Genomic DNA, 12,407 nt, shown 5'->3' with positions numbered 1-12,407 from the left:
ATTTGTAGTTTTATACATTCAAGATTTCAATCCATATGATTTCTTAAATTATATTAAGACCCCACACTCTTTTTCTTTTTTTTTCCTTTCTGCGTGACTTGTTGGGGGTACCAAATGAAGAAATGGATTTTATTTATTAGCCATAGAGCTCTTTTGGCTTAGCTTATAAGTTGGTTTGACTAAAAAATAGTTTATAAGGCAAAATATAAATAAAAAAATTGAGTCATCTCAATTTATTTTTTTGACTTATTCTAAACACATTTTTAGCTTATATATGAGCCCGTTTGGATTGACTTATAAGTGATCAAAACAACTTATAAGCTGATTTGACCGCTTATAAGCCAATCCAAACGGGCTCATAGTGTACAAAAGCTGAATGAAGGATATGTTTGATTATTAAATAACAAAGAAAATGATGTACAGTGATTAGACCTTGGTCATATTTGAATGAGAAACTTATTGATTTCAGTTAAAAGATTAATTTGAATATGCAACTCGAAGTAAAAAATACTTCCTCCGCTCATTTTTACTTGTCCACTTTAAACTTTTCACGCTATTTAAGAAATAATAAATGAAGTGCATAATTTACTAATGTATCCATATTAATTGGTGCATATTTTTATTGGATTTGAAAAATGATTTGAAGTGAGTAATTAATATTATAGATAAAATAAAAAAAATAAGTTGTCTTTTCTTGATTTGTTAAAAGTGACAATTAAAAGTAAAAATCTATTTTTAAAATAATGGATAAATAAAAGTGAACAGAGGGAGTAATTAATACGAATTTTTAATAAAAATTGTCATTATAGAAGCTGTAGCTTGTAAGTACAATTTGGGGAGGAAAAAGCATACTTCGTGATAATGAGATTCTGAAGGAGACAGGGAGTTGATAAAATTATTTCCTTGTGGAAACATGATATGTTGATTTCAAAGAGTTAAATTGTTCAGTTAGTAAATTATAGAGTATATTATTACAAATTAATAGATCTGTGCGAGGGGTGAATTCCTCTATGAGCTAATCATCGAAAAGAAAAGAAAAAAAGGTTACTTGTGGACTCGAGCAATGTTAGAGAAATAACTTTGGAAGTTTCGCATAGTTTAATTAATCAAACGAAAATTTTGTTTCAATGTTGAGGGTCACATGTCAACATAGCATTAGGAATTAAGATATAAATCTACATTATTTTGGTCAACTAGAAAGCACATTTTCTGTAATATATTGAACATGCATTTAGCATGAATAGAAAATAGCATGTCTTCATATTTCCTTTTCTTTTTCTTTACAAGGCTCTGAGCGGAGTTAGTGATTTGACTACGAATTCAGTTGAATTCAATAGCTTTGGTCCAATTCATGTATCTTTACTTAAAAATTCATTTAATATGTATAAAATTTTAATTTAGAATTCAATAACTTTAAAGGACTAAAATTTCGAACGCATAAACTTCATATTCTGACTCCGCTTATGCCCAAGGTTAATTTCATTGTAAGAAAATGACTCAAATGGAAACACAATTAATAAAGGAAGACTGATAAAGATCAGAGATATCATTTAATGGGATCAATGCGCATAGCAGGTTGACCTACGAATCCGCGACTTTTGTAGCACCAAAAAAAAAAAGTTGAACCAAATTAACACAAAAAAAAAAAAAAAACATATATAGGTTTCACGCACTAATTTAGTGCGTGAAAGGACTAAACTGCAAAAAATAAAGTTTGGCCTTTCATGCACGAAATTCGTGTGTGAAAGAGGCCAACAAAACTCGGCCCCTCTTTTAATTAGTGCGTGAAAGGACTAAACTGCAAAAAATAAAGTTTGGCCTTTCATGCACGAAATTCGTGTGTGAAAGAGGCCAACAAAACTCGGCCCCTCTTTCCCCACCAGAGACCCGAACCATTCCAACCACACCAGTGAACCCGCCATTAAACCTCCATCTCAATGGTCCCCAACCCCCCCCCCCCCCCCCCAAAACGTCTTTTTCGTATTGTTTTTCAACCCGAAAGTCAATATTCATGGTATATTGAAGTGTAGGAACAAGTTTCTAAGGTTAGATTTTGGAATAGAGCGGCGCAGAGGTCATTTTGAAAACTCAAAAAAACCTTCAATCTAGGTATTTCACTACGAATTTTTTGTTACATTGCTAAATATATTATTACCCTAAGCATGGTCATTGTGTAACTGTGGTGGATTTCCCGTTTTGCGCATTTTTTTGTGCGTTTTTAGGCAGTCCGTATGCACTGTTGGGACTGCCCTTTTTTTGTTTTTGTTTTTTTTTTTAAATTTTTTTATCTATTGTTAATTAGTTAATTGTTTATTTAGTATTTGTTAATTGTTCGATTAGCGACTTAAGTATTTATTAATTGTTAGACTAGCTATTTCAATTGTTAGACTAGCTAATTATTTATTTAGTTTTTGTTAAGCCAATTGTTTATTTGCTAATAATTTCTTAATTGTTTCATTAGCTAATTAGTTGTTTATTTGTTAAATATACGATAATAATTTATTATTTTTTTGATTAGTTACTTAATTGTTTATTTATTAAATATATGATAATAACTTGTTAATTATTTGATTAGTTAGTTAATTGTTTATTTATTAATTATTTATACTAATTGTTTGCTAACTAATTGTTAATTATTTGACTTATTAATTTTTAATCTTTATATTTTAGGATTGAAAACCCTTAATATAATTTTCGATAAAAGATTACATAACTAATATTACATGTTAATGATTGATTTAAAAAACGTAAAACAGATGGGTCACCACAATCCTTAATAAAATTTTCGATAAAAGATTACATAACTAATACTGCTTGTTAATGATTGATTTAAAATACGTAAAACAGATGGGTCACCATAATCCTTAATAAAATTTTCGATAAAAGATTACATAACTAATACTACTTGTTAATGATTGATTTAAAATGCGTAAAACAGATGGATCACCACCCTCTTGATCCAGGGCCCTTTGACCGAGAGTTACTGTATCTTCAGCCCGAGCATAGGTCGCAATATATATGGACATCCGACCTGCAGCCTGAGGCTCAGGTCCGTACCCGGTTAGGGGACTCAGCATGGGAGATCTTAGCTGCTCGCCCCCCACATCCTCGTGTCCTGGATATACTACGTCGGGGCGGTATCTACCGGTGCGTCGCAGTTGGTCGGGTACAGCACGATAGGTCACTAGTGACGGCATTGATTGAGAGTGGCGACCGGAGACACACACATTTCATCTCCGCACCGGTGCGGCTACCATTACCCTTTAGGATGTGGAGGTCATTTATGGGCTACAGGTTGATGGACGCCCATTGTATATTGAGGAGCCTCCTGTGCTGCCGCCTTACCGGGATGAGTTGACTAGGCTCACCGGTTTCGCGGCTCTGGATGGTCATATTTCCGAACAGAGTCGGCTTTTGTTGTTGGCCCTTTATGCTCACTTGCGCCTCACAGACATGCAACATCCGATTGGAGAGGACACGCCTCAGGCTGATGTTGACCGACGTGCGCGTCTATACCTACTCATCATATTCGGGGCCATCCTGTTCCCGAACACTTCGGGTTCGCATGTGAGCTTGAGGTATCGTCGGTATATCGACGATCTCGCTGAGATAGGATGTTATAGTTGGGGCGCTGCTGTGCTGGGCTACATGTATCGAGGATTCTGCCGATGTTCTATGGGCACGAGGGTAGATATCCCTGCATTTTGCCCGCTCCTTCAGGTAATATATTTAAGTGTGTGTAATTAAACACAAAATATATTTACTTAAAACGACGACTGATAAAATACTTTTTAAATGACTATATCAGATATGGGTGTGGACTAGGTTGAGATTTTCTCAGCCCATACCAGCTCACCCTCCCGCTGACTATCTTACTGTGTCGATGCCATACGCGCGAAGATGGTCGCAAGGCGTACGCCGACGTGCGGAGACGCACCACAGCCTTCTCCCGTTTAGGGATCAGCTAGACCGTATGACGGCGCAGACGGTATGTTCATATTTTAGATCCACACACTAGACCACATAATTACTATTTTAGTCTTTTATTGTTAACTAGTTCAATTCTTTTTACAGGCTTTTATATGGACGCCGTATGATCATATTTTGGATGAGCTGCCGGCGTTTTGTAGGGCTGGTCGAGAAGAAGTCCCTCAAGTCCAGCCTATTCATGGTAACACTTATGGGGACTTTAGTTCTTATGGAGACATTTTGAGTGGTCAAGTGCCGCTGGAAAATCTAAGCCAGCAATTTAATCAAGCTTACAATGAAAATTGGTAAATATAGATTTTTCATATTATTATTATGTGTAGTAGCACGTGTTTGTTGTATGAATTAGTAAATAACCAGTTTTCAAATCTTTATAGGAACTATTCTCAAAACTCGCCAGTGGTACCAAATATGGATGTTGGTCAATCCTCTCAGTTCGGTAGAGTTGATCATTCTCCACACCATGACAATGTTTATGAACAACAGTAAGTTCATCACCTTGATATTAAATTATTTGTATATAATCACCTTGATATTAATATATATATATATATGATGTTGGTATTTAAAATATGTTACTTTTCATGTAGGAAGATGAATGCACTTGATAATGAAGATTTTCCTAATTATTATGAGTCATCATCAAGTGATGACGATGAAATAGCTAATAATGCAGAGCTAACCGATGATGAAGATGATGATGATGTTCAAGTTGGTATGACCAACAATATTCCTCAAAGCCAAAACCAACAAGAACCAATGCACCACCACGTACCACCACATACCACCACCGATGGATGAAAACCCAACTTATGAAAGCCCAATTCAGTGGCATTCTAACAATATCCCTTATCTTGACAGCCTGCAGGGTCGTGATGATGCATTTGTCTTCACAAGAGAAGATGATGATAGTCGCCTAAAAACCTGGATTGAACCAAAGGATCTCAACAGAGATCGATGCTACCTTGCAAAGGGAATGTTGTTCGCATCCAAAAAGGCGTTGCAACGGGCTGTCAAAATTTATTATTTTAAGGACGTGAGGGAGTTTAAGGTTGATCAGTCAAACACAAAGATATGGAGGCTAGTTTGTAGACGACGGTATCAAGGTTGTGAGTGGTTGCTTCGGAGAATTGTTAAGCCTGATGGTATGTGGGCAATCACAAAATTTCGCGAAAGACACACTTGTGATATGGAAGCAAATCGAGCAGATCATTATAATTTAGATACAAACATGATTGCTCAAGTGTTACTTAAAGACATTGCAGAAACGCCAAGGTAACTTATCTTACCTAGTACATTATATGTCTTATATCAATTGAAAGATCATTACTAAATGTTGTTTGTTTAAACTTGTGCAGGTTCCCCATCAAAGATTGTATTCGAAACGTTCAAACCGTATATAGTAAAACTATAAGCAACAACAGAAAGGGATTTCTCGGGTGTAGACGCGCTTTTGAGATGGTCTTTGGAAATTGGCATACTTCTTTTCAATCGCTGCCAAGGTATATGGCAGCTCTACAACATTTTAATCATGGTATTGTTGTAGTGGCGGCTTATAGAGGGTAAAATCTTCAACTTCGTATTTTGGACATTCAAACCATGCATTGATGGTTTTGCTCACTGCCGACCAGTGATATCCATAGATGGTACGCATGTATATGGTGCTTACGACATCAAGCTCCTAATTGCAATAGGAATGGATGCCAATGGGTCAATATTTCCTCTTGCTTTTGCAATTGTTGCTAACGAGAGCAATGACACATGGGGGATCTTTTTGACCCATTTGAAAACTCATGTTATTAAGGATCGTACCGGCATATGCGTGCTGTCTGATCGTCATAAAGGCATATTGCACAATATGGATAATTTACTGGGGTGGCGGCCTCCCTTTGTTTACCATCGCTATTGTTTAAGGCACTTGAAGGCAAATTTGCAATCAAAGTTTCACAATGGCACTCTAAACAAATTGATCTAGGAGGCTGCGATGGAGCATCAACAACGAAAATGGGCTGCAAAAGTGGATCTAATCAAGGCAGTGAGTAAACCCGTATACGTTTGGTTGATGAAGCTCGAAGTTGAAAAATGGACGCTTCATGCTGATGGAGGCAAAAGATGGGGCATGCTCACAACAAACAGCTTAGAGTCTTTCAATGGCTTGCTGAAATCTGCTCGAGGACTACCTGTCACCGCAATGGTGAGAATGACTTTCAAGCAGGTTGTGGAGCGATTTGTGGTTAGGACAAGGTAGGCCAGAGCGATATTAGCCGACAGCGGGACATGGATGCCAAAGCCCTTAAAAAATATGGAGCATTATAGAAAAAAATGTGAGCATCACCAAATGACCGAGTATGACCCAATTCAACATGTGTATGAAGTTAGAACGAGTTATTACAACGGTAAGGGTGGAAATGTGCATACCGTTTATGAGGCAACAAGAACATGCACTTGTGGTAAGTGGCAAACGTACCACATGCCGTGTTCTCATGCTGTCAAGTGCTTCGAGAGAACGAGAAAAACAGTAACAAGTTATGTGGCGGGGGAATACAAGGTCCACAGTTACCTTAGAGCATATTCCGGCCAATTCCATCCACTTGGTAATGAAGCTTATTGGCCAAACGAGTCGTTTTCGATGGTTGCTAACAAGGATTACATCAGGAAATTGGGCATTAACTCACGGAGTCGTAGACCCAATCAAATGGATGTTAGTGAAAGAACTTACTCTCGCAAGTGCTCTACATGTAAGCAATATGGCCATGACAAGCGTTTGTGTGGGCAACAAGGCCATGGTAGTACAAGCACGTCTCGAAGTAATAGAGCCTCTAGAAAATGAAGATTGTATTGTTATTGTAATTTATTATTGTATTGCTTTGAATTAGTATTGTAATTAAATGAAATGAATTATTTTTTAATTAGTATAAACCTCTCGTATTGGATGAATTATTATTAAATCAAATATTTATATTTGTACATTCAAATATAATAAAACACTTAAATCTAAACCCTATAAATATAACAAGTTTCAAAACTTACTTCGGGGCACTTTAGAACCCCTAAAACGACGATCCAAACATTTAGGTGGACTTGATGTAATGAGCCGACATTATTGTACGCAAAAAAAGATATTAAGTTTTATATAAAATATTGATATTTTGGGGTTTTGAAACATGACTAATCTTTGCCCAAAGTATGAAAAAAAAACGTGATTTGAAAGGTAACACAAAAAAAAAAAAAAAGGCCTCTTTCACGCACGAATTTAGTGCGTGAAAGGCCAAACTTTATTTTTTGCATTTTGGTCCTTTCACGCACTAAATGCCAAACTTTATTTTTTGCATTTTGGTCCTTTCACGCACTAAATTAGTGCGTGAAATCTATATATGTGTTTTTTTTTGTGTGTTAGTTTGGTTCAACTTTTTTTTTTATGCTATAAAAGTCGCGGATTCTAAGTCGTATTGATAAAAATAGGATGCGTGAGAAATGGTATGATTAATTAAAGGATGCCTTAATTAAAACCGTTCAAACTTGTACCAAATTGACTGTACAACAAAGAACTTAATATTTTATCTGTTTTTTTTAATATATTTGATCATTATCAAGGAACTTATTGCGAGATTATTCAAGTATATTCCTTTTAAAATTAGACTGTGTTTTTCTTATAATTTATTTTATTTCTAGAATAGGACCTTGGCTTTTGGATAAGACCCCACTAAATATACATATTAGTTTGAAGGCTTAATGCATATGCTGCTCTACATTTGTCTTTTTTTAAAAAAATAAAATAAAAAAAATCTGACACCTCAATTAAGTGTTGTTTCTATTGAACTCAAGTATGTCTATCAAACATAATCCGACTTATATAATATTCCATCTTCAATGTAGTAACATGCTAATATATATTCTAATTTAATTATGCTATCTTTTAGCTAAGATTAGCAGCAATTGAGAGGGAAAAAAGATTAGCTCTTAATTAAACTGACAGTGAAAGAGCAGAACCAGCAGAGTAGCTCTTAATTAACCAACCAACTGGCATTATCTTTTCGAATATGCTCTTAGTAAATTATTTTTAAATGAGAAAGGTCGTGTCTTGTATATTTTCTTACTACTAAAAGTACAAATTTTGGTTTTAGAAGCATTAGATATGATATTCACTGGTTTTAAAAATAGCGCTTAAAAAACTACTTTTTTTTTTTGTCTTTCTGTCTATTTGCTAAACTAAACGGTAGCCCATTAAACAAATATGAGTGTTACTATATCCAGAAAGACATGAAGAATTAACAAAAGATGTCATACAAGTACCAAAAACAAAGAGATAGATTAGATTTCTCTTCATAAATAAAATTTTAACACACAACTTCCTGCAAATCTATTAAGAAAAAGATATGAACTTTAACATCTCTCAAACAAGTGAATAACAAAGCTATTGGTATTTAAGAAACTCCGGTATCCGATTGAAATCTCTCAAAACTGTTTACTGTTGGTGCTACAAAAGGCAATCTGGATTTAGCATTTTAGCTACATGTATCGAATTCTATCTATATAAGCAGCAGCTGGTAGCATTTGAAACCTACCCGTGCTAATGTAACTTGATAATCTGCTTCAATTGACAGATCCAAGAATACATCATTCCGAATGCACAATATATGCTGATCAACATAAGAGGCAAGAAAGGGAGCCTCTCAGCAAAGAGGATAGGATGAACAAATTGTCCATATATCTCAACAGCCACGAGACCTAGCAAGTATAACTTTCCACACCATCCAACGATGAACCTCGTTTTGTCATATCTTGTATGTTCAGCTTCAGCTGCTCTATTAGTTGAGGTAAAATGAGAGGAGAACCCAATCCACATCAGTGAAGCATGTAAAAGCAGTAAGAGAACCTTAATTGGATACTCTTGGGCTTCAAATAATAGCGGGAAAATAGAATAGCAGGACACTGCATGCACAGCAGGGTTTACGTGTTAGTCTCCGGAACAAAAGTTAAAGAGTGGTACAAGACCAGAAAAAGAGGAAGAAAAGGGAGGAGAAGCAGCAGCACAACAATAATAGTAACAAAAATACAGGCAAAGGAAGAAAGCCAGGACTGTAATGTTGATAGATATCCTATTCCATGATTCCATCTGCAAATATTTCAAGAGCCAAGCTAAATAAGGATAATTTTGAATTGGCCATGATAAATTTGAGGCACCGGTGTAAAGTTGGATAGCTCAAAATACACTATAATAAACTTAACCAACATACAGCTAAGTAAGAACATACGAGGTTTTACTTACTGAGGATTTCTAGTAATACATTCTAACTGATGGAGCAACACTAAAATTAATGTATTTTTCGTATACCAAATGGCGATTGCAGTAGATTAACTTAGGAAACTCTCATATTAATTTCGCTTTCATAAACCTTTATTTTATCCAAATAGTTATAGGTCTCTCTAAAACTTCTCAAAAAAGAACACTTCCACCAGAAAAATAGGAAAAGGATATCTGCACAAAATCAATCTTAAACAACAAGGATGTTTTTTCTTAAACATCGAGGATGTTAGCAAAGTAATGGAGGCTTTTTGTTGATCAAAGTCGTAGATATTTTTGCATTAAAACCAAACTGCGTTTTAAGCAGAAACATACAAATCATGTATGCTACAATCTGGTTTAACGCCAAATCCTTGTACATTTCCCAGTGGAATTTAATTGTGAAGCCTAGTACTTTTTCAAGGTATTACTGATTCATCATGTAAAAGATAGACTACACTGCCAGCATTTTTGAAAACCCATTGGAGTATCATGATGCATTATGAGATATAACATCGACGTTAATAGTTGAATGGTGCTTGAAAGTAACACTTATTTCCAACTGAAAGAGCTCTGGATTTTGTATGGTCATGTAAAATGATCCATTCACATCAAAAACAAAATATAAGTGAAAGAAACACCAATTTTAAGAACAACTTTTAAAAGATGGTAGCGAACAGAAGAGTGACTGAACTATACAGAAAGATATAAATATGAATTTATCTGCAAATTGAGATAGTTAAAGACTATCACATATATTATGTTATGATACAAATTCAGGTCTTCCAGATGAATTTGAGAGGTCAATCACCGCTGACAAGCGAGTAAAAAGTGAATTACCTATGGACAAATAGAAATAGTGTTTTGCATCTTCCACACTTTTCAAGGCAATAATGGCAAGGGGAATCACAAAGTGAAGTGAAGCTTTCTCATGGATATGCCAGCCAAACATAAAGCCGCATGTGTAAGCATAGGCTATCCATCTAGTAATCATCTTTGGTTGGGGATCTCGCCAAGCCTTTATAAGACATGGAGCTATTGCAAGCAAGACAATACCAAAGGTAATCATGGGGGTGACCTGCAATACATAGGTATGTGTAAGCATGGGCTGTTCATAAGTCCTCTAACTAATATTAGTTGGTGAAAGGTAACTCTTTTATCATGTTTTAGAATTTGAAGATTTCTAATCAGTGACTTAGTAAACAAAGTTATTGTCAACAAACAAGACACACACAACATATGTTGGATGGCGAGATGAATGAGTATGCTTACTCTAGGTAATACAGCAAAAGGAGAGGAGTCCCCAACTAATCCACCAGTGAATGAAGCTGTTGGTGCTTGGACGTTGAACCCCATTTTTACAAGCAAATAAGCTAGCACTTTATCGAGAATTATATAGAATACCCAGAAGTTCGGAGCCCAATAAGCATGACAGAGTCCCCTACCAAATGGAAACATTCGGTGTAACACTTGTTGTATCTGCGACAGGGTTGAAAGCAGTTGGCAATTTGTCAGAAGATGATCGTAAAGCACACAGGCAATGAAAATCCTACTTTATCATACCATTCAATAAACAGAAACAACCATTTTGATCAGCCACGGTTAAATTTTGAAACAAGGTTATCTAACTGCAGCAAATTTTAAGCAAGCTTCAGTGATCAGGGTAAAAGAATGAAGAATAAGTCAATAAGACTTAAGGAAGTACATTTCAGCAATCACCACCATGTTTCTACAATCTTGTAGCTAGCTAGATGCAACTCATAACATTGGAGCAATTTTTATTAATTACTCTACGAGCCTAAAAGACTACATGGAGCAACATGGTTAACAAGGATTCATAGAGATGAATCCAACTAGTTTTTTTTCTTTATAAGGTAAGATGAATTTCATTAATAGAGTACCAAGAAGGAACTGCAACCAAGAGATTACAGCATCACTGTTTTAACTATACCCCCAAGAATCCAACCAGTATGAGATAGAGGCATTGTTGTTGTTGCTCTAAGACCATAAATGCCATTTTATTACTAGACATATTGGTAAAGATATCCATGCATAAACTCATATAAAATAATACATCCATGCATTCTTGATGAACTAAATCTTGCTGCCAATGAAAACAAGATAATAGAACACCAGTAAATAACATGTAATTCTAGATGTGATTCAAATAGGGAACAAACTAGAGAATCAACTCACACAGAGAACTAAAGATCAGAACTTTCAAATGTACTCAAAAGAGCAAACTTTACCTGTCCATGATAAAGAAAAGGCCCAAAAGCAGCAGCAAAAACAGCAACAACTGCACTCCCCATAACAACCAATCTCCCAAACCCCCTAAACAACCCACCCCTACAATAATGCCTCAACAAATAAACAAAATAAACAGGAGCAGCAACAGCAAACAAATGCTTAAAACACAACAAAACTGCAAAAACAAAACCACCTAACAAATCCTTCCCTTCCTCCAATGCCGAAATAGAAACCAAAAGAATCCCCAAAAGAAACCCATTATACTGAAAATGCAAATGGTCAACAATCATCAATCCAGGCGAAAAAATAACCAAAACCCAGATCAAGACTCTCTCTTTATACCCCAAATTCCTTGTCAATCTATAAATACCAAAAACCAACACAAAATCAGATACTATCACACTAAGTCTTTGAAAAAGAACTGTGGGTTGTGATTTGTAGTTAAGACCATGATGTAAATGGACCATAATGGGGTCTACAAGGGAAGCAAAGAAAGAAAGAAAATGCTCAAAATGAGCAAAGAATGGTGGGTAATCGAGCGTCCATGGACTTGTTTCATCAGAATACCATCGAGAAAGAGGAAGAGAGTTAGTTATAGCAAGCCAATTGCGGTGGACTTCGAAATCTGTGCTGTGATAAGCTGGGATTAGAAGGAATTTGATGCATGTGGCTATAAGTGAAACCCATAGGATCTCTGTGATGGGTTGGTGTTTGTGGTGCTTCTTTGGGGGTTTCATGGCTTTTGGGCCGACGGTGAAGTGGTGGTTGTTTGGGGTTGAGATTTGAGGGGAGCTTGAAGAAGAAGGTGACATGACACGTCATGGATCTTCCAGGTCAGCATCTACCTGGCTTCATTGGATTGGGTTTCACTTGCTTTGACATGGCC

The 12,407-nt window shown here is 35.9% G+C and overlaps 1 protein-coding gene across 1 annotated transcript; it reads right to left on the bottom strand.

The window, feature by feature from the left end:
• Positions 1-8,277: 8,277 nt before the first annotated feature.
• Positions 8,278-12,407, bottom strand: LOC132645840 (probable dolichyl pyrophosphate Glc1Man9GlcNAc2 alpha-1,3-glucosyltransferase). Its single transcript, XM_060363077.1, has 4 exons — positions 11,521-12,407; positions 10,544-10,750; positions 10,112-10,349; positions 8,278-8,919 (listed from the first exon to the last, which is right to left on the bottom strand). The coding sequence occupies exons 1-4, from the start codon at positions 12,331-12,333 to the stop codon at positions 8,558-8,560; spliced, it is 1,620 nt and encodes a 539-aa protein (XP_060219060.1). The 5' UTR covers positions 12,334-12,407; the 3' UTR covers positions 8,278-8,557.

Source organism: Lycium barbarum, chromosome 6, assembly GCF_019175385.1.
Source record: "Lycium barbarum isolate Lr01 chromosome 6, ASM1917538v2, whole genome shotgun sequence".
Lineage (NCBI taxonomy): Eukaryota > Viridiplantae > Streptophyta > Magnoliopsida > Solanales > Solanaceae > Lycium > Lycium barbarum.
The sequence above is the reverse complement of the archived record's forward strand: the minus strand, read 5'-3'. Positions and strand labels throughout refer to the sequence as shown.